The 18,161-nt window shown below is 38.6% G+C and overlaps 1 protein-coding gene across 1 annotated transcript; it reads left to right on the top strand.

The window, feature by feature from the left end:
• Positions 1-505: 505 nt before the first annotated feature.
• On the top strand, positions 506-17,943 carry LOC113116518 (zinc finger protein 271-like). Its single transcript, XM_026284724.1, has 4 exons — positions 506-580; positions 1,505-1,701; positions 6,681-7,595; positions 15,168-17,943. Exons 1-4 carry the CDS (start codon positions 576-578, stop codon positions 16,322-16,324), a joined length of 2,274 nt encoding a protein of 757 aa, XP_026140509.1. The 5' UTR covers positions 506-575; the 3' UTR covers positions 16,325-17,943.
• The last annotated feature ends 218 nt before the right edge of the window (positions 17,944-18,161 follow it).

Genomic DNA, 18,161 nt, shown 5'->3' with positions numbered 1-18,161 from the left:
TGATTTTAAAAGCAGAAATTTTGCAATACCTAAATACAATAGTGGGGCTGAAAAATAAGAAAGCTGCAAAATGCGTTTTAATCTGTAAGCATTTTCACATCTTTAGCCTTTAAATTTTTTCTGAATTTGTATATGAATTTTTATGTCTGTTTATTTGCTTTACTTTTTGTACCCCCTGACTGCAGTTGTAATTCCTAAATGTCAAAAAAAAAAATATATATATTTTAGAATGTGCTGCATATGAAAGGGAGAGACAACAGTTAAGTCAAGAGTTAGGAAGGATGGGAGTTGATACAATTTCAATAAAATTATTACTAGGAAATGGGACAAGACAATCAAAAATTCATGAATTATTATTTAAATATCTAAATAAAACAGGAATAGTAAATAGAATTTAATTTTTTTGTTTCTTCCAAAGCCAAGTACACTCCACACTCCAGATCAGTAGGTGGCGGAAATGCACCATTTATGTTTGTCTGCCAATCCGCCATTAAACACCAGAAGAAGAAATTGTTTGTTGTGAAAACCTGGCAACCATCCTAAAGCTGAAGAACACGCTGGTGTGCGTCGTTCAGATGAGGTGCGTTTTTGGATAATCGTCATCAAGCCTTCCTTTTGAAGAACAATAGCTGTAAGTTTCCTTCTCTTCTTGATTTGGGTGACGTATTTTTGATATTAGTGTGTAACGTGGACAAGACGTTGTCATTTGACGCATAGCATGTTCTCTTAATCCTTTTCAATGCTAATCCTAAATGTATTTGGAGATATATAGAAATCTATTTCAGTATGCAAATGTGTGTAATATGAACAACATTCTTGTAACCTGTATATTGTCATTCGAGTTATTTGGACACGTTTAGTCATGAGACCAACTAGAGATCCATTGGTGGCTGGTCTATTGTACGGATGCAATAAATGCTGATACTGAATCTTTAATTTCTCGAATTCAGCTTGCTGTCAGACTTTGGAAAAGTTAAACATGAAGGGAGAACAGTATACCTATTATATTAAGTCATTCTTTTCACTATGAACCTACTTCAAGCGTGTGTGTTTTTAAATTATATTTTGTTAAATGTCATGTTAATTAGGCTTATACTTGGAAAAAAAATTGACATTCAGGAGACCAGAGGCCATTGTATGATTAACTTTGTATTGTATGAGGTGCTTTACATGATCCAAGTTAGCCATTATGCTATTTCCAATCTCCCAATAATAAAACAACCTTTAGCTGTTCTCCACATTATTTTCTAATGCAGAAGCAAGCTGATTTCTACAAATGTGCGAGACTTCTTATTCATTACCTGCTACAGGGACAAATTGAGAAGTATAACCAAGTACAGTAAATTATAAAATTGTACTGGAAGTCAGACATAATAAATTAACAAATATTGCACTCACATAAATGCTTAAATGTGTAGTATTAATAATAATAATAATAATAAAAATAAAAACACCAAGTAACTGATGTATTGATGATTTTGGAAAATCTGCTTCTTCCACACAGAAATTCATGTTCAGCGAAGCTCCTTCCACAACAATCACACATTGAGCAATTCACCAATAAATGCTGGAAGTGCAGAAGAAAGCATCACGAAGAGCTGAAATTTGCAAAGGTTGAGTTTATTAAAGAGGAAAGAGAGATGATGAGAGATCAAGAACCCTGCATAATGAAACCCACGGAAGAAACTGAAGAACAAACAGGTTGGTATTTACTAGTGAGAGAAACTAACCTCATGTGAAATTCACTGGTTAGAAAACATTACAGTACAAAGCACATAGTATTAAAACAATAATTCATTCTTTTCTTGATCAGTCTGCAATAACATAATAAATGATAACATATCTTGTCTTCGTCAAAGGTGCGCAGAAAAATGCAAATACGTACATTGAGAGGCAGGTATCCTAATGTTTTGACCGAATAATCTGATTGGTCACATTTTTTTTGAATTTACGATATAAATTCTCAAGTATACTTTGGCTTGTGTTTATACCAGCCGCACCGCGCTCATTTCAGAAGTGTTGAGAAGTAGTTTTCTGTGCTGCTTTGCTAAAGATATGCTCCTAGTCTTATTTTGATCGACTCTGTGTCCAAGTTGCACATGATAAGATAATTTATGTATTTTTAACTGCTTAAAAACAGCTGCATGCCTTTTATTTTTGTCATTCATAACTAGATAGGTAGAACCCCCCCATAAAATATCAAGGAATCAAGTTGAATCCAGTTGCTTTGCTCATGGTGTATGTTGGCACCACATGGAAGACGGAACAAAACCTCGTTGGAGCCATAAAGGATAGCGTTCACCTAATACGCTGGTCGTAGGCTGCTTTGCACTAACATATAATTGGATTGACCAGATAGTAAGCATATTTGGCTTGCTGTCGTGGTGGTGGTAGTGGGGGGATGGGGGGTTGTTCTGTGCCAGGAATATAGCATGAACCCAGAGAACTCCCTTTATCCCTAATCTGGGATAAGAATAGTTAATGTGAGGAGTTCAGGTGGAGGAGGGATTCCATTAAACTGTTGTGGGACAGAGAGGTAAGTTGGCTGTAAGTGTGTGTGTGTGTGTGTGTGTGTGTGTGTGTGTGTGTATATGTATATATATATATATATATATATTAGTGCTGTCAATCGATTAAAAAAAATTAACTAATTATTCGCACAATTATTTAAAATTAATCGCGATTAATCGCAATTAAAAGACTGAAACTTTTTGCATATGTAAATGTAAAATGTAAATAATTAATGTAAACTCAAGACAAAGAAACTATTTAAATTCAAAATATGATTGTTTATTGGAATTTTTGTTTAACTTGTAACACAGATTTTCTCATGTAAACAACATACCTGCAATAAACCATCAATATCCTCCAAATTAACTGTTGGCTTGAAAGCCATATTTATTACAGAAATAAAAACACAGGCATGTAAGTACCATTTGAATTTCAAAACAATCAATGTCAATAAAAAACAAAAATGATTTCCATGTTGAAGTCTAAGTGGACTGCAAAAAAATTCCAAAGTATAGTCATTGCCAGTGCTTTAAGTGGGCTGGTAGGCACCGGTACCGCCACTTCCAAATATAGCTCTTGAGCGTACCGCCACCTCCCCGTGCACCCAGAACGTGCTTGTAGCGTACCGGTACGCTCATTTGGACATCTGTTTTAATAGAGGTTTTAATCTTTTACCTGCACTGCCGATTTTCAGAGCGCCCTTCACAATGCAAGCTTCCTAATTCATCCCACCCAGAGCAGAAACTACATTACCCATTCACCCTTAAGTTATACAAGTGAATAGCGCATGTGTCGCTTTTCCCACTGTTAAGTGTCAACAACTCAACGTGGCCGGAGAAGGTGTGTGAAACTCGTTATGAGTGTACACAACGCTCGGTTCGGTTAAAAATCAAATACAGTTAACAACAACACTTAATATGTTTTCTTGGCTTCAGACTCTGAATACTGCAAGAACAAGACCAGAATCTGATGATTCGCTGACTGACACCTCACCAAATTTGAATCCTATCACTGCAGGTCAGACTCAAGCTAATTAAGTAATGCAGCTCTTTCAGGAAGGGTGATCAGACGTCCCGAAAAATTCGGGACAGTCCCGAAATCTAAACTGTTGTCCCGACTCTCGAATCTGGCCCTAATTGTCCCGGAACTTATACTAAAGCAAAATCTTGAGTATTTATTGTCTGATAAACATTAAAAACTGTCTGCGGAGGTTGAGTCGTCCTGCAGCCCCCCGCTGGCTGTTCATTGGCTGCAGCATCTTTTTTCTAAGTTCTAAAAAAATACCGTAGACGGCAAGGCACAAATTTAGATATTCATTTATCTAATTAATCTATAGCCTATGCACAAAGACAATATGATCTTTTTGTCCCCTTTTTGTTTTAAAGCCTGATGAAGAGAGAGAGCGCAAGTTGCTGGAGCTGAGGAGGACAGTGATGCACGCGTACAGGAGTGATTGACAGTTCGCGGCACTGTGTACAAAAAATACTCCGCTACACAATTATTTCGTTTTTTTCGTTTAAGCTTATTAACGTTAGCGTTACAGAAAGGTCTGATTTACGCACTGTTACAGTCATTGTTTTTTTTTTTTTAAACAGTGACATTTGAGTTCATGATTTTAATGTTGCTGTTTCTTGTGGCAGACTAAATGAAGAGTAATGTTTCTTGTGGCAGACTGAAGAGTAATCCGGCAGAGTTTTATACTGAAACTTTCCGTCTAAAAGTCCTTCCTTGGTCTTATCCATATTTCTTTGCACGTTGAACACACATAGGCCACAACCAGAAAAAAAAAAAAAACTGCAACCGCGTTAATTGCGTTATTTTTTTTTAACGCGTTAAATATTTCAAATTAATCGAATGCGTTAACGCGCTAATTTTGACAGCACTAATATATATATATATATATATATATATATATATATATATATATATATATATATATATATATATATATATATAGGTGCTGGTCACATAATTAGAATCAAAAAGTTGATTTATTTCACTAATTCCATTAAAAAAGTGAAACTTGTATATTATATTTATTCATTACACACAGACTGATATATTTCAAATGTTTATTTCTTTTAATTTTGATGTTTATTACTGACAACTAAGGAAAATCCCAAATTCAGTACCTCAGAAAATTTGAATATTGTCTCTCAGTCTAGTTCTGTAGGCTACACAATCATGGGGAAGATTGACACCTTGCACAAGGAGGGCAGGACACAAAAGGTCATTGCAAAAGAGGCTGGCTGTTCACATAGCTCTGTGTCCAAGCACATTAATAGAGAGGCGAAGGGAAGGAAAAGATTTGGTAGAAACACAGTCTGTGTGTAATGAATAAATATAATATACAAGTTAGACTTTTTTAATGGAATTAATAAAATAAATAAAAGTTTTGATGATATTCTAATTATATGACCAGCACCTGTATGTATGTATTTATGTATGTATGTATGTATGTGTATGTGTACCGTATTTTACGGACTATAAGTCACACTTTTTTTTTTTTTTTTTCATAGTTTGGCAGGTCCTGCGACTTATAGTCATGTGCAACTTCTTTATCAAAATGCATTTGACATGAACCAAGAGAAATTAACTAAGAGAAAACATTACCTTGATCGCTCTATGCTGCTCAGTTCTCCTGTAGTCTACACTGAAAACATAGAGCGCCCTCTCGCAGCTAGAGACGTTAATGTTATCTCTTGGTTCTTGGGTCTAAATAAACGCGACTTATAGTCCCGTGCGACTTATATATGTTTTTTTTCCTCGCCATGACGTATTTTTGGACTGATGCGACTTCTACTTAGGTGCGACTTATAGTCCGAAAAATACGGTATATATATATATATATATATATATATATATATATATATATATATATATATATATATATATATATATATATATATATATATATATATAATATACGAACGCACGCACATCTCGTGCTGATTAACATGAATAACTAAACAAGCTCCACCCGTGCTGAATTGGTGGACCATCTGATCGTGCTCCTCCTGAACCTTTTTAATAATAAATCATTTAAATTTGAACATTTAATGAACATTTAATTTTACATTTTAAAATTCTTCTTTGGCAAGATTAGCCTGTCTACACTTTCTTAATATCTTAAACATGGGCTTTAACTCTAATGTCACTGTTTCTGTTTCTGTCACTGCAACTTCTCAAACAGGCAAACACACACAAAAAATGAAACCATTGTCTGTCTGCTTGCTGAAAAAAATGCATTAAAAACAAATGTAGCTTAATCAGCTCAGAACAACGCTACTTTTAAATATCATATTTTACATATTACAAAAACACAGTTTCTGGAAAGAGTATCTAGTATCATCAATTCTAAGAAACATTTTTACTTCAGGCAGTAGTTGAAGATGTTCAGTAAATAAAGATGACATATCTTTGTGACCCTGGACCACCAAACCAGTCACAATGTAAAAACAATTTTGAACAGATTTTTTACATCACATGAAAGCTGAATAAATACACTTTCCATTGATGTAAGTTTGTAAGGACAATATTTGTCTGAGATACAATTATAAAAAATCTGGAATCAGAGAGTGCAAAAAAAAAAAAAAAAAAAATCAAAATTCTGAGAAAATGGCCTTTAAAGTTGTCCAAATGAAGTTCTTAGCAATGCGTATTACTAATCAAAAATTACATTTTGATATATTTACAGTGGAAATTGTTTAGCGAATACTACAAATATTACATATAAGCATCTAACAAAACAAAAGATAAATATAAATGAGTAACATTAATGAGAAATACATGAATATACCATGAGGATTAATATAAGAAGCATGAATATTACAAAATAATATAATTGAATACATGGATATGAAACAGCTTTAGAGCTGATGAAGAAGCAAATAATAAGAGGTGCTTTCTATGAACTGGGTTTTTTTTTCAATAAAACTTGTTAGATAATTGTGTACCTTATCAAACATGATAGTGGGATTTGTGCCTATAATGTTTTAAAAATAATAATTTGAAGACCAATGTGCCTCATTCTTGTTTTGACAACACATAATTTATGAAAATGCAGCAAAATTGTTATATCAAGTTTAATTTGTATGTCCTTTCACATGTCTCTTTTTATTTCTTTTAACTAGTCGCTCACAAATAAACAGTTTTTACTTCTATTTCAGAGTTGATTGAAGAAAACGAGAAGAAAGAAGAATTGACTGAGGAATACCTGAAGAAGCACCTGAATGTTCATAAAAAGGAGAAACCACATTCACGTTCTTTGTGTGGGAAGAGTTGTTCATGTCTACAACATGTAAAAGAACATCAGAAAAAACATACTGGTGTGAGAGAGTACATGTGCTTTGAGTGTGAAAAGACTTTTACTTCAGCGAAGTGTTTAAAACAGCACCAGAGGATCCACACTGGAGAGAAACCGTACAAGTGTTCACACTGTGACAAGAGATTCAGTCGGTCAGGACATGTGAGCAGACACGAGAGGATACACACTGGAGAGAAACCGTACACATGTGATCTGTGTGGGAAGAGTTTCAGACTAAAAGGACACCTTACTGCACATAAGAGCGTTCATACTGGAGAGAAACCATTCACTTGTGATCAGTGTGGAAAGAGTTTCGCTCAATCTGTCAGACTTCGGGAGCATGTGAATATCCACACTGGAGAGAAACTCTACCCATGTGATCAGTGCGGCAAAACATTTTTGTGGGCTTCAGTCCTGAAGAAACACCTGAACGTTCATACAAAGGAAAAGCCACATTCATGTTCTTTGTGTGGAAAGCATTTTTCACTTCTACATCATTTAAAAGAGCATCAGAAAACACATACTGGTGTGAAAGAGTACATGTGCTTCGAGTGTGAAAAAACATTTATTTCGGCTTACTGTTTAAAACTGCATGAGAGGATCCACACTGGAGAGAAACCTTATAAGTGTTCACACTGTGACAAGAGATTCAATCAGTCAGGAATCCTGAAAGCACACGAGAGGATACACACTGGAGAGAAACCGTATCACTGCACTGCATGTGGGAAGAGTTTCAGTCAATCATCATCTCTATACAATCATACAAAAAGCATTCACAGTAAGTAGATCCAGGACTTTCAGGTCTGATGCTGCATCCTCATCAAATGTGACACAGTAATGCATCGACCAAAAAAAACATATCAGGATAAATCACAGAAACATTAAAGTTTTGATCGCAAATAAGGTTAATCTTCAAAACCAACCGATTCAACAGTGAGATTCAAGACTGAATTTCCTCCCCAAATAACTTTGAAGTTTCATATTGTTTTCAGTTGTCTTAAAATGCATATGCGTCCCTTGTAGTTTGCTTACTGTTTCGTGAAGAAATGTAGAAGTCGACGAACCGTTTTTGTTCAGGAAGCTGAAGAAGAGCCTATTAAACTTTTAAGAGAGACTGGGAATTATTTTTATTTGTTAGTATTTACATTTTTTTTTTTTTTTTTTTTACATCTGATGCACTGCAATGACTGAACTGTCAGAACTGTAGGAGCACCTCCTCGAAACACAGCCTGTGTGAGGCATCTTCTTCTCGATTTATGGCGTATCACAGATATAAATGCATTACTGCCACCTATCTCTCAAATGGACCATTGACCGTACTAATTGAGATTGTAAATCGAGCATCAATGGTCAATTTGAGATGTAGGTTGCAGTAATACACTTACAAGTCTGTGATCTGCCATAAAGCAAAAAAAAAAGACGCCTCACGTGCAGGCTGTGTTTTGAGGCGCTCGTATAGTTCAGCCATTCCAGTGCATCAGAAGTAAAAAAACAATATAAATACTGTTCAGATTCTTGCATAGACTGATCGTTTATTGTCTTTACACATCAATGTATCACGTATCAATGTATCACGAGCCACAGGGTTTAATTTGGTTTTGTTTGTGTATGTTTTTTGTGATTCCCATCCACTTTTATTATATAGCCCCTTTCACACTGCACGTTGGATCCGGAAAATTGCCAGAACATTGCCGGGTCGCCTTCTGTGTGAACGCAAACAAGTCCCGGGATTGATTCCAGGTTGGGGACCTAGTAACATTGCTGGGTTCAGTCCTGGAACAAGCGCTGCGTGAACAAAAGCCAGAACTAATGCCATGTCGTAGGGTTGTGCAGATAGACGACAGAATAGTGTACCGACGATAGTTGGATAGACTGATATTTTTATTAGTTGGCCTATTATAATTTGGCTATCAAACTGCCCAGCTATTTCACTTCAGCACCGCATTTCTCTCTCACACACACACACACAGGGGTGCGAAAGAGGATTAGAGCCTGTAGTCTGTGATGTTGGAATGCTTTGACTCAGATAACTTATTAAATCCATTAAATGAAAGAGATAGAAAACGAGGAGTTGGTGTCCCACACATTTAATGGCTGGTTAAAGTCATTCAGGTTCCTGGCGCGCTCTTCTCATACATGAGAGATTAACTCTTTCTTGGTGTTACAAAGTAAAGACAAAATAATAACAAGAAGGCAGAGCGAACTCATCATCCATAGTGGTTCTCATGTAGTCCTTCTCTTAAAGGAACACTCCGACTTTTTGGGACTTTAGCTTATTCACAGTATCCCCAAGAGTTAGATAAGTCCATACATACCTTTTTCATTTCTGTGCGTTCTATAAGTGTTATTTGACGCACCCACCGCTAGCCTAGCTTAGCACAAAGACTGGATGTAAATGGATACTGTTAGCATAGTAATCCCAATAAGTGACAAAATAATGCAGACATTTTCCTATTTACATGTTGTGATCTGTATAGTCACAGCGTGTACAAATAACAAGGCTAAATGAGACAGAGACCATTTTTAATCGTATAAATACTGGGAACTATATTCTCACTAGGTGTAGGAGCACAGCTAACGTTACTTGGGCGGATTGGCTACTTGGGCGGAGTGATTAGCGCAGCACACGAGACGCCTTGATGGTTGATGGTTCCGTAAACAAAACAAGTGACTAGCTAGACGTGACTCGTGATCCGACCCAAAACGCTGAACCGATGAATCGATGGCTACTTGCTCTGGAAATAGATCCAGACACACCTGTAAACAACATCACGAAGTATTTCGTTTGCTCTGAACATTTTACTGTAGACGACTATTTAGAAAAAATGCAAGTTGCCGCACGGACCACGAAACGTGGGTTAAAGGATACAGCCATGCCATCGATAATAAAAACAGGACAAATTGGATCACCTGTTGCTGCGGTAAGTGTTCCGTTATGTTTTGAGATGACTAACATTAGCCATACTGTAACAGTGCCATGCTAATGTAATATAACCTTAGTAGTGACACTATTATGTGAATAGGGGCTCCGTGTATCCCCTTTATTGTTATTATTGTGTTGTCATGAACACACTGCTCGTGATCATTATAACAAAATCACTTTCTTGGTGGGCAGCTGACCATTAGGTTCACTCGGCATGGGGCGTTTCTTCCAGTTGATCTTGTCACAATGGGAAAAAAAACGACAACTCCCGGGTGTAGGGTAGAGAAATCTTCTGTGGTAGTGACGCAAATATTTTGATTGTCATCAAGCCAGGTGTTTTGAAGGCAGATCAATGTTCGCGACAAAAAAATATTTGAAAACTGTAATGAAGCAGTGATCAATTAGTCCCTCACTTTCTGCGCTGAAGCTGAGATTGTTCTTTTTTTGAAAAGCTTTTGTGAAAGTTAACGTGCCTAGCGTTTTAAACTTGTACATTACAAGTCAGATTTAAATGTCACGTGTCTTTACGGGACCTTTACGGGTTGTTTGTGAATGCACGCACATATTACGGGTAATCACTGGCAGTGTGAAAGGGGATCTGGGAACAATTGCCGGGTTTTTTTTTCAGAATTTCAGTGTGAAAGGGGCTTATGATTAAAATACTGCAATGTTTTGAGTTAAATATCTCCGTTTGTTTTCTGCTAAAGAAACAAAGTCAGCTACATCTTTGATGCCCTGGGGATAAGCAGATAAACATAAAATTTAGATGATCCATAATATTATCTTGGCAGAATTACATAGTTTTAATATCATGCATTTTGTTAAAAAGAGGACTGTTTTTAGCCTGGCAGGGTGTTCATGTTATCAGTACCCCATCCACCTTGGTTTGGTCTTGGTATTGTTTTTAGAAGAATAGTGAACCTTGTGAGAGCAGTGTAATGCCTTTGCCTCAGAGTAGTGGTGCTGTCAAAAAACTACCGTTCATACATTGTAAAGATGTGACATTACCAGTCTTTCTTAACTAGATTTCAAACAGTACCATACATATTTGTGTTTGTTATGAACCGCTTCAGTGATGAAATATTATCACATTCTCGTTCTGGCGCCAATGAAGATGGTGGCCTCTGTGACATGCTCTACAGTTGTTTTTGTGTATTTGTTAGTTTGTCTTGTCTTTAGTTATATTCCAGCAATCCGTTTCACCAGAGACAAATGGCTGGACATTCGACACAACACATCACCCAATATATTACCGGTTTTTGCTGGACATTTTTGTCGGCACAGCAGCTGTGTTAATCACACGCTTCAGGACGTGCAGATGGGGGAAGAGAGCCCTCATGAAGCTCAGAAAGGGCGGATTTTGAATGCCATTGCCTAGTATCCATCTGGCGAATCTCCACTTTCTACCCAACAAGACGGATGAACTCCTTCTGCTCTCCCAGACAAATAAGGATTTCTCGCGCACTGTGGGAGTTTCACTCATTCATTCTTGTGAGTATTTACATCCCACCGCAAGCGCACATAAGCTCAGCTTTACAGAAACTCGTTGATAAGATCACAGAGACAGAACAACAACACCCGGACTCTGTTCTAATCATTCTTGGGGACTTTAATAAAGCAAAACTCTCAAATGAACTGACAGAATACAGACAGGACATCACATGTCCCACCAGAGACAGTAATATATTGGATCACTGTTACACCACAATAAAGGATGCATACCACTCCGTTCCATGAGTAGCTTTTGGACGCTCTGGTCACTGTTTGGTTCATCTTATACCAACGTAAAGGCAGAAACTAAAATCAGCTAAACCTGTATTAAGGACTGTAAAAAGATGGACTAATGAAGCAGAGCAGGATTTACAAGCTTTTTTTGACCTCACTGATTGGAGTGTTTCTGAAGCTGCTGCCATTGATCTGGACAAGCTCACAGAGACTGTAATGTCATATATCAATTTCTGTGAAGATGTGCATTCCTACCAGAACTTAATTAACTTACAACAATGACAAACCATGGTTCACTGCAAAACTCGGACAGCTCAGTCAGGCCAAAGAAGATGCTTCCAGGAAGGGGGACAATGTCTTGTATAAACAGGCTAAATACACACTGGAAAAGGAGATCAGAGGGGCAAAGACAAATTATTCTGAAAAAAATAAGGACTCTTCTAGCAACTCAGCATCAGTGTAGAACAGTCTAAAGGAGATCACCAAATACAAGACACCATCCCCCAGCACTATGAAGAATGAACATCTGTCAAATTATCTGAAAGAGTTTTTCTGCAGGTTTGAAAAAACAGCTCACACCCATCCTGAACACCTCTCCACACAACCATTCACATCTCCTGCAAGCCTCTCTCCCCCACACCTGCAATTCACATCAGCGAGGTTGAGGTGCGCCAGGTCTTCTGGAAGCAGAAAAGGAAAAAAGCACCAGGCCCAGATTGTGTTACACCAGCCTGTCTGAAATCCTGTGCTGACCAGCTGGCCCCCATCTTCACACAGATCTTCAACAGATCACTGGATCTGTTGCTTCAAGCATGCTTCAAATGCTCCACCATCATCCCCATCCCAAAGAAATCCAAAATTACAAAAATAAATGACTACAGGCCTGTGGCTCTAACATCTGTAGTCATGAAGTCATTTAAAAAACTGGTACTGGCCCACCTGAAGAACATAACTGGACCCTTGCTGGATCCTCTTCAGTTTGCATAGAGAGCAAACAGGTCTGTGGACGATGCTGTAAACATGGGACTGCACTATGTTCTGCAACATCTAGACAGACCAGGGACTTATGTGAAGATCCTGTTTGTGGACTTCAGCTTGGCCTTTAACACGATCATCCCAAACCTCCTCCTGCCCAAACTAACTAAGCTCTCCGTGCCCACCTCCCGTCTGTCAGTGGATCAACAGCTTCCTGACAGACAGGCAGCAGCTAGTGAGGCTGGGAAAATACACATCCAGCACCATATAATCAGCAGTGGAGCTCCTCAGGGCTGCGTTCTCTGCCCACTGTTCTTCTCCCTGTACACCAATGATTGCACATCTAAAGACCCATCTGTCAAGCTCCTGAAGTTTGCAGACGACACCACACTCACCAGCCTCATTCAGGATGGTGATTAGTCTGCTTACAAACAGGAAGTTAAAGCTGGCTGTCTGGTGCAGTCTCAACAATGTGGAGCTCAACATGCTCAAAACTGTGGAGATGATCGTGGACTCCAGGAGAAACCCCCCTTCACTCCCCCCACTCACCATCATGGACCGCACTGTGACTGCAGAGGAGTCATTCAAGTTCCTGGGTACTACTATCTCTCAGGACCTGAAGTGGGACATTTACATTGACTTATTGTGAAATAGGCCCAGCAGAGGAAGTTCAACCTGCCACAAGAGCTGCTGAAACATTTCTACTCTGCCATCATTTAATCTGTCCTCTGCGTTTCAATAACTGTCTGGTTAAGCTCAGCTACCAAATCTGACCTCAGAAAACTACAGAGGGTAGTCCGGACTGCACAGCGAATCATCGGTACAACCCTTCCTTCTATTCAAGAATTGTACTCATCCAGAGTGAGGAAAAAGTGCTGGCAAAATCACTCTGGACCCATCACATCCAGCACACTTCCTGTTTGGACTGTTGCCTTCTGCTCGACGCTACACAGCACTGAGAACCAGAATGACCAGACACAGGAATAGTTTCTTCCCCCAGGCAATCCATTTGTAATGAAGTGGCGTGGGAAAAATGCATTGTTTTGACTGCCGTTTGTGTGTGTGGTGGTGGGGGGATTTGAGGGAAGAGGGGGTTGAGTTAAATAATTGTTGCATCTGATCATTGATGAGCGTGAAGGAGGAGAGAGAACGATAAATAGAGAGGCACAGCGAAGCGTGCGGGGCTCTGGGAAGCAGTGTCTTCGCTAAACGCCGAGCTGCAGGGGTTGGGGGGTGGGTGCCGTTTGCATGCTGTTTATGGCTGCCGAGAGCGAAGATAGCTTAGCGGGCTAACCTGTAAAATAGGCCGGGTATAGGAGTGCGTTGCGAGGCACAGCTTCTCAGAAAAGGGGTTCTCTGTTTCCACTATAGTTGGATGTCTCGCGAGCGCTGGACTGGTGTCTGCTTTCTTCCCTCTACCAGCCAGTGCCAAAGCTTAGACCCCAGGGGAGGGTCTCGCATCCTGGGAGAGTTAAGTTTTTAACTGTTTGTGTGCGTGTGTGTGTGTGTAATTTTAAATCTATCAGTATAGCCATTTCATGATGGGGTGGGAGGGTTATGATGAATTGAACTCTTACGTGGCCGTCTGATGGCGTCCTGGATGTGAAGGTTGCGTGCCGTGTCCTGCGGGGGTGATATGTGTTTCATAGCTTTTGCCTATTTATTGTATGTGCGCTAGTTTTTTATGGTTTAGTTATTGCGGTTCTCTGTGTAGCATGTTCCATGGTGGTGGTGTTCACACAGATTGTTTAACATTAGTGCTTGGGACTTTCAGAACCTGACCGAGTCTGACATGTTTGGTAACTGCCTGAAGTAAATATTGTTTCTACCCCTGTGGTGCTGCTTGCTCTGTAGAGTAGATTCCTCTAGTTGCAACATTAAAGCCCAATCCTAATTCTACCCCTTAGCCCTTCCCCTTTCCATTCACGTGAAGGGGTAGGGGTGTCTCGATTCTCTTTTGGTTGGAGGGGTAGGGGGATGGGGAAGGGTCAGATACCCCATGAAACGAAGATTTTTCGGGACAACACTTCAAATGAAGGGGTATGAATTTTCTCGGCAACATGGCTGTTACAGCGAACAAAAAGACACATAAATGTAAGCTTTTTTTGGCATAAATAAAAATTTTAACAAAAATTAATCATTTGTTTTATGTTACATTAAATTGTGAGTTCATATTAATGGTCATATTACTCAAAGAAATGTTTGCAAGTTTACATCTTTTCAAACTAAGGACAATTAAGGCACTCAAACACAACTATTAAAAAAGGTTCAAACGTTCACTGATGCTCCAGAAGGAAACAAGAGGCATTAAAGGAATAGTTCACCCAATAATCAAAATTATGTATTTAATAACTCACCCTCGTGTCGTTCCAAACCAGTGTGACCTCCGTTTATCTTCGGAACACAGTTTAAGATATTTTAGATTTAGTCCTAGAGCTCTCAGTCTCTCCATTGAAACTGTGTGTACCAGTGATGCGTGGGTCAGTGTATAAACAACCTACACCCAAAAGTTGTTTTCAACTAACCCGCCCGCTACTCGGACCGCAAAAAAAGAAAAAGAAAATATTGTATCCCCTTCCGGCTTCCTGACCTACATTTTTTAAAAGTAGTAAAATAATTTATGAAAATGCTTCAAAATGACCAAAATTTTTATATCAAGGTTAATTTTTTATATCCTTTCACTTCTCTTTTTTTCTTAAAAATAAACTGTTTTTACTTTTCTTTCAGAGTTGATTGAAGAAAACAAGGATAAAGAAGAATTGAATGATTTTGAGGAGGAAAATCTTGTTAAAACTGGAGAAAAACCCTTAAGAAGAGGCAATAAATCTTTCACCTGCACTCAGTGTGGGAAGAGGTTGACAAAAAAACGTCATCTTGAGCTTCACATGAGAGTTCATACTGGAGGGAAGCTGTATGCATGTGATCAGTGCGGCAAAACATTTTTGTGGGCTTCAGACCTGAAGAAGCACTTGAATGTTCATACAAAGGAGAAGCCACATTCACGTTCTTTGTGTGGAAAGAGTTGTTCATGTCTACAACATTTAAAAGAACATCAGAAAAAACATACTGGTGTGAGAGAGTACATGTGCTTCGAGTGTGAAAAGACTTTTACTTCAGCGAAGTGTTTAAAACAGCACCAGAGGATCCACACTGGAGAGAAACCGTACAAGTGTTCACACTGTGACAAGAGATTCAGTCGGTCAGGACATGTGAGCAGACACGAGAGGATTCACACTGGAGAGAAACCGTACACATGTGATCTGTGCGGGAAGAGTTTCAGACTAAAAGGACACCTTACTGCACATAAGAGCGTTCATACTGGAGAGAAACCATTCACTTGTGATCAGTGTGGAAAGAGTTTCGCTCAATCTGTCAGACTTCGGGAGCATGTGAATATCCACACTGGAGAGAAACTCTACCCATGTGATCAGTGCGGCAAAACATTTTTGTGGGCTTCAGTCCTGAAGAAACACCTGAACGTTCATACAAAGGAAAAGCCACATTCATGTTCTTTGTGTGGAAAGCATTTTTCACTTCTACATCATTTAAAAGAGCATCAGAAAACACATACTGGTGTGAAAGAGTACATGTGCTTCGAGTGTGAAAAAACATTTATTTCGGCTTACTGTTTAAAACTGCATGAGAGGATCCACACTGGAGAGAAACCTTATAAGTGTTCACACTGTGACAAGAGATTCAATCAGTCAGGAATCCTGAAAGCACACGAGAGGATACACACTGGAGAGAAACCGTATCACTGCACTGCATGTGGGAAGAGTTTCAGTCAATCATCATCTCTATACAATCATACAAAAAGCATTCACAGTAATAGATCCAGGACTTTCAGGTCTGATGCTGCGTCCTCATCAAATGTGACACGGTAATGCATCGACCAAAAAAAAAACATATCATCAGGATAAATCACAGAAACATTATCTAAAGTTTTGATTGTGAATAATCTTCAAAACCAACAGATTCAACAATGAGATTCAGATCAACTCAAAGATGGAGTTCCTATTAAGTTTAAAATTGTTTTCAGTTGTCTTAAAATGCATGTGTCACTTGTAGTTTGCTTACTGTTTTGTGAAGAAATATAGAAGTTGACCAACCGTTCTTGTTCAGGAAGCTTAAGAAGATCATATAAAACCTTTAAAGAAACTGGGAATAATTTGTATTTGTTGGTTTTTAAACCACTAGTTATTCTCCTTCAATGACATATTTAGAAAACACAGATGCAAGATACACTCTCATGTAGCTATGGCTACGTTCACACTGCAGGCTGAAACGACCCAATTCCGATTTTTTTTGCCCCTATGCGACCTGTATCTGATCTTTTCGTGACAGTCTGAATGACACAGATCCGACTTGGGTATGTGGTCCTGAATCTGATACGTATCCGATCTTTTGAAATGGCTACGTTCACACTGCAGGCTGAAACGACCCAATTCCGATTTTTTTGCCCCTATGCGACCTGTATCTGATCTTTTCATGACAGTCTGAACAACACAGATCCCACTTGGGTATGTGGTCCTGAATCCGATACGTATCCGATCTTTTGAAATGTGACCTCCGTCTGAACGGCCAGGCCACATGTATCTGACCTGCACGTCATTGATACGCTACAAACGTCATAATTCTGCGTCGAAGTAGGCAGGAACGAGAAGATAAACAACAACCATGCTGCTGAGACCAGTCAATGGAAGGGTAGCGAGGTCACAGATTTAATTAATATTTGGGGTGACTGCTCTATTCAGGCCAAACTCGAGGGCTCCAGCGAAATGGCCGAGCGTGGTTACAGACGATCCTGGCTCCAATGCCAGTGAAAAATAAAAAGCCTCCGAGCCAAATACAAACATCCATGTTTAATGTTAGCTACTTCCCCAAACAACGAGTGACGTCATTCACCGTTGAGTACTCTTCTGCGCATGCGGGTCACTTCTGGGTCATTTCACGTTCACACAGGAGATCACAAAAGGTCGCATTTAATTGGACATGTGAACGGCCTTGCAAAAAAAAATCGAATTTTTTCAAAAAATCTGAACTGAGCATTAAGCCCTGCAGTGTGAACGTAGCCTTTGTAACTTCTGTGCTTCTCTTGTAAGTAAGGATGGTGCTTAATTACGAAAGACCATAGTATTGATAAGCTCTGATGTTATTGGTTCTGCATTCACTACATACAATGTATTATTGGTACATGAACATTATCAAGCTAACTGCAACCATTTCTATGTGATAATATAAAGACATTCATCTATGATGTACTTTCGTTATTGCATTGTAAGTCTGTGAGATTAATCTAAATTTATTTTCGATTTCGTGTTTGGCTCTCGAGAAGTTTATCGAAAAGCAGTTATTGTGCTGCATTTCATTTTGCAAATCTTCCATTCTTTCATATTGCTTTTTGTTCCACACTTAACATCCATATGGTTAGTGTTGGTCATAAAAAGCTTTCAACTGCTTGATAATAAAAACATTGTTAAAAGTGTATTAAGCTTTGTAAGAGGCACCATGCAGTCGGCTTTCTGATTTCTCTTATCAGAGATAAAGCAGAACACGATCAAAGGAAAGATTGGGGGAAATAGAGGAACTAAGTAACAGGTGCCCTAAGGGAGGAGGGCACAAATATAAATGGATAATCCATGATATTATCATGACAAAATTACATAGTTTTAATTACATCCTATCATTAGAAATAACATTTTGCAACACTCAATTTTCCAT

Source organism: Carassius auratus, chromosome 16, assembly GCF_003368295.1.
Source record: "Carassius auratus strain Wakin chromosome 16, ASM336829v1, whole genome shotgun sequence".
Classification (NCBI taxonomy): domain Eukaryota; kingdom Metazoa; phylum Chordata; class Actinopteri; order Cypriniformes; family Cyprinidae; genus Carassius; species Carassius auratus.
The sequence above is the reverse complement of the archived record's forward strand: the minus strand, read 5'-3'. Positions and strand labels throughout refer to the sequence as shown.

What these genes read in the sequence shown, in the direction of transcription:
- LOC113116518 (XM_026284724.1), top strand. An exon ending in AGAAACTGAAGAACAAACAG is followed by an intron (nt 1,702 to 6,680) that starts GTTGGTATTTAC and finishes CTTCTATTTCAG; the next exon opens with AGTTGATTGAAGAAAACGAG. An exon ending in TCATACAAAAAGCATTCACA is followed by an intron (nt 7,596 to 15,167) that starts GTAAGTAGATCC and finishes CTTTTCTTTCAG; the next exon opens with AGTTGATTGAAGAAAACAAG.